General features: G+C 40.4%; 1 protein-coding gene across 1 annotated transcript in view; it reads left to right on the plus strand.

The window, feature by feature from the left end:
• LOC140993902 (CUB and sushi domain-containing protein 3-like) overlaps positions 1-18,491 on the plus strand; it is a 348,249-nt gene that overhangs the window by 317,907 nt on the left and 11,851 nt on the right. Inside the window, exons 56-63 of the mRNA XM_073463463.1 lie at positions 5,471-5,656; positions 6,455-6,640; positions 7,895-8,068; positions 12,299-12,481; positions 12,619-12,795; positions 14,478-14,657; positions 15,215-15,388; positions 15,591-15,764. Coding sequence (XP_073319564.1) covers positions 5,471-5,656; positions 6,455-6,640; positions 7,895-8,068; positions 12,299-12,481; positions 12,619-12,795; positions 14,478-14,657; positions 15,215-15,388; positions 15,591-15,764 — 1,434 coding nt within the window. The remainder of the gene's footprint in view (positions 1-5,470; positions 5,657-6,454; positions 6,641-7,894; positions 8,069-12,298; positions 12,482-12,618; positions 12,796-14,477; positions 14,658-15,214; positions 15,389-15,590; positions 15,765-18,491) is intronic.

Consider the following 18,491-nt stretch of genomic DNA (forward strand, 5'->3'; position numbering starts at 1 on the left):
ACATACAGGCTGCATAAGTCTTTACACATTCTGTGTATAAGTTGCAGAAACAGGATGACTCAAACTCTGTGTCAACACACACTCAGCACGAGCTCACCTCTTTACTTATATCTGCTGATCTGCTTTTTCAGTGAAAAAAAAAGGCACGACTAGTTTTTCAATGTTATGTGCATTTGTATGCATGCTTGCAGATGAAAATGGTAAATGCACTCAAATGTATTATGTCAAACTGTCTCTAGAGGAAGCTTGATGGTATGTTTTGATACCCTTCACTGTTTGCTACATACCAAATAGATATAAGTCCTTTCAATTAGAGGCAAATCAAGTTTAAGGTTTTGATAAAGTTCTCAGCATTTTAATTTTAATTTTGGATAGTTTATTGGCCTGTGGAGTTGAAGAATCAATATCATACATCTTACAAATCCCTTTGAAAGCATACTAATGAAAAAGGCCTTGCGTTTGACAAATTAAGATCTATTTGATACACTAGTTGTAAGGTCTTTTCAGGGAAATCCTGACTCCAGCGAAAAGAAAAAAACGGCCTTGATAACTTAAAAAACACCTCAAGTACACCAGTACACAGCTCCTCGAAGCAGCAACTGGAGTTTAATCAGGAGAGAACGCTCTTCAGTTATTAGATAAATAAACAAACTTTTCATGACTGAATGAACAAACTGACCTTAAAGGACAACACAATTTTATACAGTTTTACTTTGTTTACATTTGGCGGACCCTGCCACCTTTCTACCTCGACCTTCAAAAAGTGATCTGGGGACCTTACTTTCCTCTGAGAAGAGCTTTTTTATTCAGCTATGATAAATAATCTCAATAATTTCTGTCTTTTTAATAATTTGGACTTTATGGTCACAGTGCGAACTCCAAATAAACAGACAATCAGAGCAGAAAACTCACAATGTTAACTTTACAACTGCATTTTAAACGTCAAATTAGATTTGAAGGCAAAGTTCCTTGTCACTGGACACCTACAGCATGTGACATTGTGTTGCAGAATGCACTCGAATGGACAAGGCACTGCATTACTTACCCTCATATTTGGCATTTTTCTCACTTTTAATTAAAATATCACTCAACCGATTTAGCATTGCACGCCTATGGCATTAACAGACTCAAGCTAAAAAGTAAAAAACAAAAACAAAACCAAAAAAACAAGTATATAAGTCAATGCATCAAAACCAGAGATATCATCTTTTTTTAGCCAATTATTATCATTTTCTTGCCAAAACTTTACCCACAATGCAACTCGACCACTTACAGTTAACGGTGTGTTATGCTAGTAGAGGTTAATGTAGCTTCAAGCTGCTAGCCTCAGGATAGAGATGAGGAGTGGCGACAGAGCTCTGGTACACTCACATCTTCCTCACGCCACAGTTCACATTTATTTTTAGCATTTTAAAACTTTTAGTCTTCAGACCCATTCAACATTGTCTCAAGTGACATCACTTGAGGCCATTTATCAGATTTTGTTGCTTCTCCTGGAGGCACCGAGTCTTTATATAACTTCTTTCATGTGGACAATAATACTCTCCAAGACCTGTAAACAGACACTAATGTGTCAAATGTGGAGATTTCCTTTAATGGAAACGTTTTGAGTTGTGCTCGCCTCTTCCTCTGTAAAGTGAGTTGTTAGCTTCAGCTGACAGAAACTGATCAGAAACTATGTAAGCCTCTAATATTCAGTAACAACAGTGTAGCCACCCTGAACATCGTTTATGAACAAAGCACCACAGTGTTCACCAAGGAAGTTTGTCTGGTAGCTGATAAACCCCAGTAAACTTCCATTCAAGGATGGAAAAGTCCAAATTAAAAAAGGAAAATAAAACCATTTAGAATAAAGCTCTTGTTCAATAGTGATTCCATACTGAGTAAATCCAGCATACAGTTGTGTATTTTGAGAATATCCCCCTATTCTTGATGAATTCACCCAAATAATCCTGAGGTTTTGCAGATTCACACCAGCGGTCTTATATAAAGGACCAGAGGGCCGAACTGCCAGTATGGTCTGGAAGAGATAAATAAATGGGCTTGAGGATGAAACAGAAGGCTCTGACATGTCCTGGGTACTGTGAAAATCTTCTAAAATTGGTCACTGGCTGTTAGCGTCACAAATGTTTTTAGGCAGCAACTGGGCACAGTTAAGGTGGTGATGATGGCTGCCATCTCAAGCCAACTCTACAGATGCCTTTTCCCAAAGAGACATCCTGTGTGTTTTCTAAATTAGAACCACATTCAAGATGCTGGTGGTGACGTAGTGCCTACATTTCCTCTATGAAATGTGTTTTTCACTATGGACCCTGAAACAAGAAAGGTTCCATATACAGCATCTATATCATATAGTAGGTTTGTGTGTTGGGATATTGAATGCAGTCATATCTGTGTGGTTAGAAAAGTCTGTATATCCATCTGTATATCTGGTGTTTCTGTGCTATGCAAGTTTTATTGGGGTTATTCATGCAGGAGTTATTGAGGGAAATCATTTTACAGCCAAATTATACTGTAATTATGGAGATGAGAGGCTCTTGTTTAGAGACACAAAAGCAAAATGATGATGAGACTGCGTGCGTGTGTGTAGCTGTAGGGCATGCTGATGGTGTCAGATAAATTTGTATCTTAGGCATGCAAACAAACTTCTGATTCTCACTGATCAAGTGAAAAAAAGAAGACCTTGGCTTCTTCCCTTTCTCTCTCCTCTTGTCTCGATCCCCCCTCCTCTGCTCTCCTCACCTCAGTTGTTCTTTTCCTCTTTTCTCCCGTCGTCTCCTCCTCCTCTAGCGACCTCCCTCCTGCTCTAGTCTTTGGTTTTCTCCTCTCCCATGCTCGCTTTTCCACCCACCTAGTCCGCCTTTCTTTCCTCTCCTCACCTCACCTCGTCTCGGCTCTCCTCCCTTCTCCCGCTCCTCCTCTGAAAGCACTGAATTTAAAGGGGGAGAGCTTGAGAGGCAGATGAGAGAGGGGTTGGCAGTAACAGTTACCTGACTGTTTACACAAACATCAAAACACCGTCGTCAGCACGGTGAGGACAAGGGACACACACAAACTTCTCAGCAGCCATGGTGAATGAAGTTAACAAGATGAATAATTATGATGCGCAATGGCAAACAGAGGACACTCGGTGCTAACACTGAAGATGGCGAGATGTCGGCTGATACTTCCAAAATAATTACCCCAAATTAGGATACCAGCTATGTTTACTTGGTTATTTGACATTCTCATACATATTTATGAATGGCTGTAGCAAAGACATAGATATTCCAGTCAAAATCTGTGTTTCTTGTGATTTTCTAGACGGAGAACTACATGGCCTCTGATTTTCCTGTCTGGGTTAGATCAAGTGTTTTTGTGGCTTTCATATCGAAAAGAAATCATACTGGATTGGATTTGTGTCATTTAATGTGAGATGAAAGAGTAATGGGTGATTAAAAGCCAAAACATTTATCTAAATTATGTCAGCGGTCAGCTGCATCTATGTGGCACTGACTGCTACAACACTGCAGCACTGCTCAGTGCGACTGCAGAAAACATTCACCAGGGAAACAGAAACAACTAAATCATGCCGCAAATAACTCCCTATTCAGTATATCAACATAAAACAGGACTGCAATGACCAGTCATACAGTAAAGTGTGATGTGAAAAACTCTACTATTTTTGCTTTGTTGCACTGATTCTGTGTAGATGACACTGACACTGTTTCTGACTGTGGTAAAATCACAGACATTCTTTACTCAAGTAGATGTACAGATACAGATACTAAAAAGTATCCTTCTGCCAAGTGTTTTCTGTGCAAAGTTAACAAAACCTGAGCCTTTGTTGCTACACACCCGTCACCCCATTCGAGTCCCCCTCTCTGCCTGCTTCCGTCTTGTTACGCCTATTATGTTGTTTCGTCTCGCTACATTTGTCGTGCATTATATGCACTGATAAGTTGAAATCAGTCTTGTGATGTTGGGAAGGCGGCATGCAATTACGCAAAATAAATTAAAAGAAGATAATTACCCTCAAATGCATTAAAACTAAAGCAACAAGCCTGTTTTGAAAATCTAAGGAGTAGAAAGTGCAACTATGTGTGTAAAAATGTAGGAAGTTAAAGTAAAAAGTGAAGTACAAATGCCTGAAAAATCTACTTAAGTACAGCAACGAAGTAATTATACTTTGTTATTTCCCACCTTTATTGTCAGTAAACCCCACGAAAAGGAAACCAGCAATAAATTGACCCTGCTATCAAGTGTTGCCAAAGTAGACAAAGTTAGATATAGGTAACACTTAAAAGGTCCAATTTTTAAAAAAGTTGATTGTTGAGTGTCATTCCCAACTCGTCAAATACTCACACTTTAGGTTCCCCAGGTCGTCAACAACAATAATGTTCTTGTTCTGGGTTGATAGATCGGGCAGGCACCCAACCCAAAGCATTAGTACCGACAAGCTGGGAATGACACTGGAAAATCAACTATCCTACAAATTGGACCTTTAACGACCTCTTAATAAAGTCCGACAGCCAACCACACAATAGTTTAATGTAATGTTCGCACATAAAGCTAAATTGTTTAATTATGTTCTATAATCACGCCTGCTGCAGCATGTTTATGACCGGTTATGTCTTCTTGGTTAATGTCAAGTCGGCAGAACAAAGACATCTCAAACAAAGTCAACTTTGCATTATCTATCTATTTCTAAGTCCAAAAACTATTACATGAGACATGCTGTCGCGCCGGGTGACATCTTGCTTTCGATGAACACGGGCATTGTAATTTATCTTAACTCAATCCCACAAACTCACCGTCCTGCTGCCGTAAAAACGATCGCACCAAATGTGTATTAATATGCTTCTGAAAATGCCTCAAATACTCAAGTTTGAATAACATTTAATAAAACTTACAGTGCCCAGCTGCTTTATGAAATTACTTTGCTGGATGAAAAATGAAGCGATATATTTATGACCCTTTTTTTTTTTTTGTTAAGATTTATATCTTCAATATGAACAGATGGGCTTGGAGCTGAATGCCACAGATGGGGTATGGAAGTCAGACAGTACTAAGAAACGGACTAACGCTCTGTTCACACATGCAGTCTCAGAAGTAGCAGGCTCTCTGCCGCCTCTCACGAGCCTGAAGCTCGCGGATGTGTTTAAATAACTTTCACATTCAGCTGTTGTTGGACAGTTACTTTCTCCTGTTGCTATGCTGCAACAGCACACACCTAACTAGTTGATTTTCCAAGCATTGCTTTGTCTTCTGTTTCTTTTGCCACATTTGTTTGAAGTGCTTAGTCGAAGCTATAGTCGGTTGCTGATGGCTGTGAATGTACAGTAAGTGTGAGCGGGTGGTGACACATTGTTTGTTTCTGTCATTTAATGCGATTAAGTGTTAACACATCAAAGTCATTTGTTGTCCGCAATCTCAAGTAGATTTATAATTAATCTACATGTATCCATGATTCATACTGTCATCCCTACAGCGATCAGCTGCGGCCATCCAGGAAGTCCTATATATGGACGTACGGTGGGAAACGGCTTCAACCTCAACGACGTGGTCAGCTTTGTTTGTAATCGGGGTTATGAAATGGAGGGGCCCGCACGTGCTCAGTGTCAGGCCAACCGCCAGTGGAGCCACCCGCCCCCAACGTGTAAAGGTGGGGAGAAAAGTTAAGTGTATTCACCCCTAACCTTATTTATCCCAACCTTTAAAACCACCTCAACTCTTATCTTTTTTTTTTATCTTTAGAGCCTTTCCATACAGCAACCATCCCTTTTCACTCCTACCCTTTCCATTTCAACTCAATTCTACCTCCAACTTTACTCAGCTTAAACATCTCTGCCATCATAATCCTGAAACTCATTTTTACGTAGACCAATAAAAAGGATAAATTCTTTTTAAAAAGTCCCCATTTTACTTAATGTATTGAAGTTTTGAGGTAGATTTAATTCTCTACATCTCTCTCACCCTTTCCTGGCTCCAGCTTCATGAGTGGAAACTTTTTGTTTTCAGTGAAACATAAATCTCAAGCCCTAAATGGTCTCCAACCATAAAAGCAACAAGAGTAGCTTTGCTCACATGAATTTGTACATAATCAATCGGCGTTCTGCCCAGTTTACAGAGTGGAGTGCCAGTAAAATGTGTAAAATCTGAAAATGCAATGTAATGCAGACAAGTAATCACACTGCACGGGGCTGGATCCAGGAAACACAAGCATACCTTAATCACATCATCATTTCAATCCTTTTAAGCATCAGCTCTATTCAGTTCTTCCTTTTTCACCACAACCTCCTTATTATGCCCTTTATTATTTTACGGAGCTGTATCCCAGAGCAAAACACTGGGAAAAGGAAGAGGGGGGGAGAAATGACCCTCTCTGGTTCATGCCAAATAACACATACTTTTTTTATATCTCTTTGTGTGTATTTGTGTGTGTGTGTCCGTCTCTGTGTCTCTCTGTGTATAGTGGTCAATTGCTCCGATCCAGGTATCCCAGCCAACTCTATCCGACAGAGTAAAATAGAGCATGGCAACTTTACGTTCGGCACCGTGGTGTTCTACGACTGTAACCCAGGATATTACCTGTTTGGATCACCTGTACTGACCTGCCAACCAACTGGACAGTGGGACAAACCCCTACCTGAATGTATAGGTTCGTTTGATCCTTCTGTTTCTGTCTTTTAAGTCTGACAGTGAAGCGGACAGATGATGGTGGATTGATGAAACCTTTACTGTTGCACGTATGTTTGCAGTGATAATAGTTGTAAAGTTATCATCTTGAACTCTCTTGAAATGAAAAGCAGGCTAAAAAAAATGTCCGGCTGATGAACGTCAGCAACTTTCATCTAGCTAACTAGGTACTAGCTAAATAAGCTCAGCTAGCTTAGCATAGTGCATAGGTGTTGGTTGAAAACTCTGTCTCCAGCTAACTTTATATGCGTCCTCTAGCTCATTGAAAACAAGAAATCTGTCAAAGCAGACTAAAATATGCAGCCAATGGCAACAAACAAGATATCATGCTGAAAAACTCTGGCAAAAAGTCAGCGTTGTCACCAGCTGATGTTAAGGAAACAGTGTCTCTGTTTCCATGCACACATTGTTTTATTTCAGTGCACAGTAGGGGTGTGCCATATTCTTTCAAAAAGGGAGCCACTTCAAACTCATGTCACCACCTCAAACAGAAGCAACAAGTTTTCCTGGGATGGCAAACACAACAAACCTTGTTTATCCAGTCACAGCGAAGAAACGTTTTTTGCCAATCACACAAGTAACGATAGGGTTAGGATTGGATGGACAATGTTTTGCACTTATTTATCCATGACTTCACTTCACCATCCTAGAAAAAAAAAAAAAAAAGTTTGGCTGAGAACAGCAAAGCCAAAAATCCCATGAGGAGAGCTCAAAAGCTATTGTAAGACCTACAGTCTAGTATTTTGTCATATCCTCAAAAAATATTGGATATTATTTCAGGGCCATATCACCCACCCCTAGGTAGAGCTAGTAAGTCCAAGTAATACAAATATAATGAGGAAAAATTTAAGATCAACATGAGTTTTCATGCTTGGTTACATTACGAGAGATAAAGCTTTTAGGATAAGGAACTACTCGTGTTACGTGTTCAGTTCAAGTAGGTAGTAAGCTATCCAGCTACATGCTATGTATGGGTTGCAGCTCACATTAGAGCAGATGTTTAATTCATTCCAAGAGAGCCATAAATTTCAGAAAGCAGTGTGTCTGTCTCTTTCCTCCATCTGTCTCACTACCCTTAATCCCACACATATCTTTTGGTTTCTGAATCCGTGCCTCCATTTCTTGACAGGGGTCTCTGCAGCTTTTCTCTCAAAGCTGTGTTGAATTGAAACGAGCTGTCTATCCTTACTTCATCTCTCTCTCTCCGGGTCTCTAGTTGTAGATTGTGGTCATCCCGGCTCTCCCCCTAACGGTGTGCTGAGTGGAGATAAGTTTACATTTGGTTCAACGGCTCGATACTCCTGTCTGGGCGGAAGACAGCTGAAAGGAGAATCATCCAGGACTTGTCAGCTCAATGGGATCTGGAGTGCCCCCATGCCCTTCTGCTCTGGTAACCATTTTAACCTCTATTGAATAAACAGTAGACCCTATCTGTAAGAGTAATAGATAGATAGGAGTTGTAGATGAAAGGCGAGATGTACAAAGCATGGAGACTTCACGGAGTGTAGACTCACTTCATGCTTTTGCATCTCGCATGCACCCTTTTTGAACCCTTTCGCACTTGGTCAAAGGGATAATGGGAGGGATGGATGGACAGATAGGAGAATATTTCAGTATCTGTCTGTTAAAAGGGCTGTGGAGCATAACCTCCCCTACAACCACACACATATACACCTCAACCCTGGACCCTTAACCATGCACTTCTGTTCTCTGTGTGAGGCTTTCTTCTTGTGATTGCTGATTGCTAAATACTGTGAATGGAAGGTCAAGACTAAAAGTGGACGGATGAAACACTGACTGTATGTTCTTTAAATACAAACACATTTAAATACTTAAAGAGTGACCAAACCGCCAACCCCTATTTTTAGCTGAAAAACATATATGGGTGTAGTGTAGTAGTGTTGCTGGTCAGAATCTTGACATTTTAGTGCAAAGTCTTTGAATGGTACATATTTTGTTAAAAATACGCATAGCAATCGCCCTTTACTGTTTGACACCCGGCTATTGCAAGTCAATGTTTCCATTAGCTGATCTGAAAGCAGGTGACGTGTACGGTTGCAGCTTTCATCACCACCCAACCTTCCCTCCCAGCCCCCTCCAATAAAGGCCCTGACATCAAACCTGGCGTGCCACGAATTGTTTGAAAATGTCAATTTGTACTGCTAGACCAGTAACTGCAGTATAATAATCCTCCAGGCGGTATCGTCTACGAGTGACCTCCAGTCACTCTATGTTCTCAGTCCCAGCTGCTTCAGCTCCGACTGTCTCAGCACCGTCTGTCTGCACGTACGACTGAAACTAGTCCGGCTCTGGACCACCGTGGTCTTGGCAGACAGGAGACTCCGGAGGCGAGAAGTCCCCCACTTCATACAACACTTGTGTAACTACATGAATCGTTGCTAATCCATAACTCTGTAAACCAAAACTCTGAGGTTTAGTTACTCTTGAAACACTTCAGGTGGTGGATATATGTATGGATATATATCCTGTGCATTATCTTCATTATTAACTGTGTTTTTGTTTTCCATGGTGAGTGGATTTGAGACAATATTGTGTACTGCTAATGCACAGCTATCATTGTTCTGTAAAATGCTTTACACAAGCATTTTTCCTCCCTGTTGGATTAACGGTGTATGCATAGCTCACCACTTATTGGGCTGAATTGTCTCTCCAGACAGAAAGCCTCCTTACCTTCCATCATGTATAAACAAACAGTCGAAGTTATATGGTTTTTAGTTGGCTGGCCGGGGGATGATTATGGCTCTTCAGACTGAGAGGCTCCCAGCTGCCGCTTATATAACAAAGTAACTGAAAACACATCCCAGACGAGTTGTCCAAGAATATATTGTTATTTACAACAATTGTCTGGGGGAGACGCAGGGTGAGGGAGGGTAATAGTTTATAAAGCAGTGAGTCATGGTTTGCACCAGACAGGTCTGTACCAGAGCCCTGCAGAGATAAGAGTTCACCCCCCTGCAAGAAGTGCGACGTCTGCAATAATGCTCCATGACTGTTGATAAGCAGTGGCGTTTGTGATGTAATGTTGGTTATGTTAACAAATTTGCTTTTCAGGGGGCATTATATATCCATTTTAACCAAGTAGGTGTAGTGATTACTGTGGCTGAAATGAAATCAAAAAATGAAATGAAAACATACTTGTCTCAGGAATAGATCTACCGGAGCCGTACGTGATGCCAGACTTCACGATAGTGAGGATTTCAGATTTGATTTGTACTAACGCGCTGTGACCCTTGGCCTACTTTACACTTGAGTCCTCAAAAACTAGAAATTCAAAAGCAAAAACATTCAAGAATCAAGTTTTTTTCCTGAATAAATTCAATAACCTGACACTGAGTAGAGCGCATACCTCTGCCAAGGCCCCACAGTCACCTATTTTTCCTTTGGTAAAAAAAAAAACATGGCTTTGAAAGCAAATTGTTCAAATTCTGCATCATTGCCAGAGTCAGCACTTGCAGTTTGTTTATGGAAACTTGGAACTTGACCTAGACTTGTTTTATCTTGTACTTGTCTCAAAAACCTTGAAGGATTAGTTCAACATTTTGGGAAATTAAGCTACAGTCTCGAGGTGGTTAGCTTAGCTTAGCACTAAGACTAGAAACAGGGGAAACAGCTAGCATTGCTCCCCCAAAGGTAAAGCAAAATCCACCTACCAACACCTCTAAAACTCGTTTTTTATAATTTGCACAAAAACAGCAGTTTAAAAATAACCAAGTGTTTTTTTATTAAGGGGGGTAATGAGCATGACTACGTCTTGGAAGTATGCAATCACTTCCCTGTATGTAGTCCTCAGTGTGAGATTGCCAGGAAAGAGCGGAGACTCCGGGTAGTAATAACCCCCCTGTAAAATCACAAATTGCCTTGTTTAATGCAGCGCAGTGAGCAAATACTGCAAAAAATGTTTCTTCAAATGTCAAACTATTCCTCAAATTTTTGGTAACTGCAGGCTAAAAGGCTGGTACTTAAAAAATATGTGTTAGAAGAAACTTCATCATGTTTAAACAGTTTAATTTGTCCTTCTAGGCTTCCCTACTCACCCACCTACAGTAAAACTCTTTATCATGAGAGTGAGAATGATTTTTTTCTCATCCAGCTCTCTGAGAACTTCTGCAAACGTGGGCAAAGGAGCTTCAGCTCAGTAACCCGTGAATTTACCCAAGCCAGAGTACAGCCATAATCTTTCTATCGGATAGATGCTCGTGTGTGTGTGCAGATGAATGTGTGTGTGACCGATTAGTGGTTATTCCAAAGTCACCTGAGGGAAACGACAGAGATTAGTTTTCACTATGCTCTGACCCACAAAACTTACACACATAGGCACACACACACGCACACACACTTGCACCAGTGACATCAGGTAGATTGGTTGTTCTCCCTGTTGAGACCAGATACACCTGAGGCTACATGGTGGCTTTGTAGCTGCGTCAGTGTGTGAGTGTGTCCCATGGGAGTTGTGTAGATGGCAGTGCAGCGTCTCTGAGGGTGTGTCTGTCTGCACTTTTTTTTTTAACTGCTTCCAGTATTCACATAGAAAAGTAATTCATCCTGTTATAGACCATTTGCTCACATTTCCAAGCTTTTAAAGACAAATAACGATGACACAATGCTATAAATGTTTATTTATTTGCATCTGAGACATCTGAAAACCTGAGGCATTACAAAGGATGTTATATCATTATTACATGTTGTGTCTGTGGTGTGTGTAAGCTCGATTTAGCAGCAAGCCTCTAGATATTTGCAGTATAGTACAAACAGAGCCGGTGTGAAATTAGGTTATTTGTCAAAAATATCACAAAAACACTGCAGACACATTTGGGAAATTCGTACAGTAAGGTAGTTGTTTTGTATTTTGTTGCACACCTTCAATTAATGTTCAATAATGGATGTGAATGGTGTGTGCAAATGTATAATTACTGTTAAAATGGTAAATAAATGAATCCTGTTTTCTTCTATTAGCAGAAATTAATCAGGTTTTGACATTAATAGAATGAACACATACGCCAATTGATAACAATACATGTATGTTTGTCTGGACCTGCATTAAAAAGTGTGTGTTTGTGAGTGAAAGTGTGTGTGTGTGTGTGTGTGTGTGTGTGTGTGTGTGTGTGTGTGTGTGTGTGTGTGTGTGTGAGAGAGAGAGTATGTGTTCCCAGGAGCGTGCTCTGTCCGTCAGAAAGAATTTGCTGACCAGGCGGCTCTGCAAGGGCAGAGCGAGGATCACACACACATTGCCACCCACCTGCCCATCAACACACATACATTCAAACACACACACACACACACACACACACACACACACACACACACGCATACTGTACTCTTAAGGCAAACTATGCCTCTTGTCACCAACAATGCGTGTGCAGTCCACCTCCATCTGTAGACAGCCATTTCATACTTGAGTATTCACCTCTTATTGCTGGGTTCAGTTTAGATTGCTTTACGATGCAATAACTTATCTTCACAAGGATTTTAATTTGATCAATTAAAAGTCATTTTAAGGTTTGAAGTACATTCTGAAGATGCAGCTGGTTTTTTGATGATTCAAGTGTTCTAGCTTTAAGATCTGAGACCTCATTCTGCTTCCTCGTTCCTTTCTCTGCAGGCGACACAGCTGGTTCCTGCGGCGACCCTGGCATTCCCTCCCATGGATCGAGGGAACAGACGGATTTCAGGATCCGCTCCAAGGTTCACTTCAGCTGCTCGGAGGGCTTCGATCTGATTGGTTCTTCAGAGAGGATGTGCTTCCCTAATGGGACCTGGTCCGGCACACAGCCCTTCTGTAAACGTAGGAAGACGCTTTGACTTGATCTCAGCACTTTGACACTTACGCACAGTCTCTTTAAATAGCCGTAGCGGTAGAGCTGAAACTCATTGAGATGCACAAGCCTCTCTCCCTCTCATTCTCTCATTTCCCCCCCCCAGCTGTCCAGTGTGGTAACCCTGGCACTCCCAGTAATGGCAGAGTATTTCGTTTGGACGGGACAACATTTTCTCACTCGGTCATCTACTCCTGCATGGACGGCTACCTGCTCACTGGTGCCACCACCAGGCTGTGTCAGGCGAATGGGACCTGGTCAGGAGTGCAGCCCAACTGTACCAGTGAGTTACCTGTTGTATACTGAGAGATGGCTGTTAGATATGCAATTTAGTAATATCAAATAAGTAAATAAAGCTCTTTGCAATACAGTTTTTATGTATTCAAATTATTTTGGAGATGAACTCATACCTTTACGTGGAAGCTAAAGAGCAGACTGTCAGCTTTATGTATTACTAACTATATATAATCAGAGTATTAAATCCTTGCTTTGCAATGACGTCAAGTCTCCAACCCATAAACATCCCTAAACTCCTGATGTGTGATTATAAGGTTTCCAGCCTCTTGCGACCCTACTTTATGCCCGGTTTTAAATTATTCCGCGACAGTATAGGATCTGAGTAATGAAATCAGCCTCAAATCTTCGTGCTCCTGCTCCAGACTTTATAGGGTGACATGAATAACCTTGATTGTTGTTTACTTTAGCTAATTTGCTTTTCGAACTCCGTGGGGAAAAAAAATCCACGGGAGTAAACAACCATAAAGCATAACATTCTGCTCCCATATGAAATGTGACCGGAGCCATGGTTGAGCAAGTGTTAATCAGTGCTGCATGTTACACAGACTACAAAATCTGCATGTCAAGATAAAAACAACAGCTAGAGTAGCATATAATAGTAACAATTAACATGCAGCATACTCGCGAACAAAATTATCTCATTAAACACATTTCTACATTGTATCCCAAGGTGAAATTCACTTACCTTGGGACCCCACATGAAAAGGATACTAGCGGTGTAGTTATGTTTTCCAATTTTCAGTGACATTCCTGACTTTAATGCAAAGAAATACGCTTTGAAATACCCAGCAGCACGGAACAAAGAGAAATGCTGAGAAACCACATTTCTTCAATATGGGGTCCTGGAAAGAGAAAAGTTTATGAGAATACCCTGATTTAAAGGAAATAGCTTCCACCGTAGATTACACTACATCAATTAACAGGCATGACAGTATCTGGGGTGGGTTTAAAAGCATTTAAACTGCCTATTAGACTATGAAGGACAGGACTTTATAAGTACAGTCAGGGGAATCCTAATGCTCCTTAAAAGAGTCCCAGGGCAACCTCAGCCAATTTAACATCACTGTTGTTTCATTCATGAGAAGTGAAGCCCATACCTGAATCTAAAGCGATCATACGGTCCGATCACAGATTTGCTTCCCGCTTTGATCTCCACAACTTCAAATTACACAAATAAGTAGACGGATATGGTTATAGTCGATAAATATGCAGGCGACGCTTGGATCAAAGCAGCTTTGTTCAGATGAGATTCCTGAAACAAAATCTCCTGACAGACTTTATCTCAAACTTTGCCATTCTGATGTATATTCCTCCCTTCTTAGACACTTTTCAAACAGTGATAAAAAAAAAGATTTAAAACGGCAAACATGAAACTACTGACAGGTCCGTCTCACATCAACAAAATACTACCTCTTTGTGCCGTATAGTAACTGTCCTCTGTCACTACCGCTCAGTCTGTCCATTTGATCGCTTCTGTCACCTCCACTGTCCTGTGCCGTTTTTTTTAATCTTCCTCTTTATCTCTCCTTATCATTTAAATTACCAATATAAAAAAGCATATAAGCAGGAGTTACAAGCAAATTAGAATTCCAATTACCTCATGCAGTAAAGTAATCTTAATCTTCATCCCGTCTCCTCCACCCCAACCCCACTTCACCGTCTCCACAGTGATAAACTGCGGGGACCCAGGCGTTCCAGCTAGCGGCCTTCGCTACGGAGAGGACTTTACAATCGCTCAGAATGTCTCCTTCCAGTGCCAACCAGGGTACAGGATGGAGGAGGATGGATCGCCTGTGAGGACGTGCACCCAAAATGGGACGTGGAGTGGGAATATGCCTATATGTACAGGTACATAGTGAATGAAACCACATAACTCTGCTGAAGCACTAAACAATACTTAAGCTGTCATTGTAGCTCTCCAGTGCAAATCAATGGCCACCTGTCAAATTCACAGCTATATAAAACCACAGCTAACGCTACTTTGTCCAGAAAATGTTACTGGCATAGCAAACAGTGAGTTCTAAATCCTTGTATAGCCAGAGCTGTATAAAGATTGACACAACAGATTCTTCCTCTGTGAGGAGAATCAAGAAAAACAAACAAATCAGATGCTAAGAGTCACATGTAACATCTTGTAATTGCTGTGATTAGTTAAAATTGTATCTTTATTGGACTTGACTGAAAGCATCTCCCAATTATTTGCATTGAACACATTTTCATATCAGTTGTTAAAATCTGTTATCTCATCAGCCAGTCTGCCTCTATCTACAGTTATCAGTTAATTTACAGGATGGTGATTTTGACTGAAACAGGCGCATCACCTGCAGCTGCTAAAAACTGATTTCTCTCTTTCTCTCTCTCTCTCTCTCTCTCTCTCCCTCTCTCTCTCTCTATCTCTCTGTTAGCGGTGACCTGCCCGGCTCCCCCTGCCATCAGTAATGGGGTATTACAGGGCAGTGACTTTGAATGGGGCAGCAGTGTGAGCTACAGTTGCTCACCTGGATATGAGCTCTCATTCCCAGCGGTCCTGACCTGTGTGTCCAATGGCACCTGGAGTGGCATGTTACCACAGTGCTTACGTAAGTACACACACACACACATACACACATACAACTACACGTACATTTACACACATGCATTACCAGGCACACACACGCATTGCCTGTTATTATTCTTTACCCGCCATTACTTACAATTGGATGAAAATCTACCTTTGTCCTTGAGTGTGCTTGTCAGCAGTGTTGGCCCCACATACTGAAATGAGATTGTGTGTGTGTGCAGCCAAGTTTTGTGGGGACCCCGGTACCCCAGTTGGTGGTTTCAGAGAGGGACGGAGTTTCATCTACCAATCAGAAGTGTCCTTCACTTGTGCCCCACCTCTCATTCTGGTCGGCACAGCAACCAGACTTTGTGAAAGTGATGGTACCTGGAGCGGCACACAGCCACGCTGTATTGGTAAGTTTAATCATTTGTGTTCACTCAATGACCAGAAAAAACAGGGAGGCCTATGGAAGCCCATTTCCACCAATGTGATGAAAAATGAAAAAAATCATTATAGTCATTATACTGAGGAATTTTCTTGACATATTGACTTCATATCATAAAATAATGACTTCGTGTTACAAACCAATGACTAAGTATCACAAAATAATGACTTAGTATCTCAAAACAACAACCTAGTATCACAAAGTAATGACTTAGTAATGCAAAAATAATGACAGTCAGCGTTTGAGATCCTAAGTTATTCATTTGAGAAAGTTTCTCATTATAATGACTCACAGGATCTTTTTATTATTCATCACATTGGCAAAAAATGGCTATTTTACAAATGAAAAATATTGTCCAAATAGTTCTAGTGGTAATCTAGTGGTTATGGAATTTCTTTCAGTCAGCTAGAAAATCTGACCATGATTTATTGTGTTTTTTATGAAAAGATAATTTAAAGGAAACCTTCAAATCTTCCATATTTCTTTTCCCACTTTTTGCTATGTTGGCCAACAGAAATCAGTTGAATTTTTTATCTGTTTGTTTTTTTATATTCATTTGATCACTCAGTCTTAACTACAAGAACTTGAAGAGAGAGAATAGATACGGTTATGATTCTGACCTTCTGACATTGAATGCCAGCTCTTTAACTTGGAGCTACAGATACATTTTGGTCAGCACCAAACAAGTATTGAGATTCAAAAACCCAACCCCAGGACTTAGTTAACCAACCTAAAATAAACAACTCCAAACCTTGGCACTATACATCTGAATAAATTCATGAGTTCATAAAGTTTCCCGGCACTATGCTGTTCGACAAATACTCCAACTTGTTCAAAATACAGAACATCCACCGAACATCTTTATACAAGATTCAACTGATTACTTTTAATAGTTCCTGACTATGTTCACAATCATTTATCCCTGGACTGCAGCCTGGTATCCTCAGGCAGGGATGTCTCGCCCACTTCAAAGTCTGGTTTGAAATTAAAAGGTGTTGATGATCAGTCTCCTAGAGGCCCCAGACTTTTTTGAATGATATTCCTCGGAAGGTAAAATAAGTGTCTTCTTTTAAATAACACATCAAAGCGTAATATTACTGACTTGGTTATTACATTGTCCCATAGCAGTACACGTTTGCACTCTTAATTATGTTTTTGTTTGTCGTTATTTTATGTGTTTACTTTCCTGAGTCTGGGCTTAAAACTTATGAAACACATTATTATTTTGTGCCAGCCTGCCAGTTTATTACGACTGGTTTGTGGCTCACTGGGGAGCCTGGACTGGTGTCTGATGTTCCCCTGCCTAATGATCATGGCAATTAATGACCCATCGTCAGTGAGCTGACAGCCACATTTAAGTTCACTCATGGGTTTCCTGTGCAGAGCAACTACTGTTCTGTCAAAGTTAAAGTTACATAGACTTATTGGAATAATAATCAACAGTGACTGGAGGTTTAAGTGAGACAATCTCTTAAATGAAAAAGGCACTTTAGGAGAACAAACCTTCGAGGATTACTTTCATGTTTCCAAATTGGCAACTTTTCCTCATGAAACTGCTGCTGTTTTCACTGTTGGACTGAATCAGTACCATAGATGTCCTGCATTTAACATGTGATTATTCTAACTTTTAAAGACAGTGTAAGTGAAACCTTGTGTGCCATTTGTTTAAGCTACTTCAGCTAAAATTGTGGATGGACCAATTAAATCCAAACATCTAAAATGACATAATACAGAATAATAGCTTAGCGGAGCAAAGAGCCACCCTCCAGTCACGTGTCCATTAAACATTAGCATAGAAGCTAGACTGGCCGCCACATTCAGTGAATATTGGGGCAATCCAATGTCTTTTATATGGTCATAAAACTACTGAACAATCATCTTGGATATGGATTGATTGCCAACTATGTTGATCATCTCTTAAGTTATTTTTCAAGCAAGATTTTTAACATTTGCTGGTTCTAGCTTCGTTAACGTGAGGATATTAAACATGAAAGTAATTAGCTGACATTTTTATATAACTGATAGTAAAAATAGTCATTAGTTGCAGCCATACTTAAAGGGTAACTCTGCCAACTTCACACCTTAAAGTGTGTTGACAGGTCTTGCAAAGTACTACTGCATATGTGATAAAAGAAGCATAAAGTCTTTTGGCTAAGTTGCATTGTGGGTAATGCAGGTGCCAGGTTTTGAAAAGGAAGAAAGGTGTGTGGAATTAAAAAGTTGATATCTCTGGTTCTGCTATGTTGATGTTGAGTGCAATGCAGACCAGTACTTTTTTCACATATGCAGTAGTACTTACTCCCTAAGACCTGTAAAAACACTTTAATGTGTACATTTGTGGAGCTACCCTTTAAATCTAGGTTGAACGGCTGATTGTTCATTAGAAAACCCGTTTTACAAAAATGTACTCCTGTATACTGCACTGTACCTAGAAGTAAAGTTGCCTCTTGGAGAAGAGTTGTATAGAATAGTGCATCTGTGACACTTTTAGGCCAGATTCAAACTTCTAAAACAGCTTATACTCAATGAGTTACGTCTTAAGTATTTTTCTATAAAGTAGGGATCCTACACAGGAAGCCCTTCTCAGAAATTACAGAGAAAGCCTCTACTCATACAGTAAGCGAGGCAACACCAGTACACGCTGTAACTTACAGTATTTAGCAAAAGGCTTCCAGAAATGGGCATCCACATCCAA

Source organism: Pagrus major, chromosome 3, assembly GCF_040436345.1.
Source record: "Pagrus major chromosome 3, Pma_NU_1.0".
Taxonomy (NCBI): domain Eukaryota; kingdom Metazoa; phylum Chordata; class Actinopteri; order Spariformes; family Sparidae; genus Pagrus; species Pagrus major.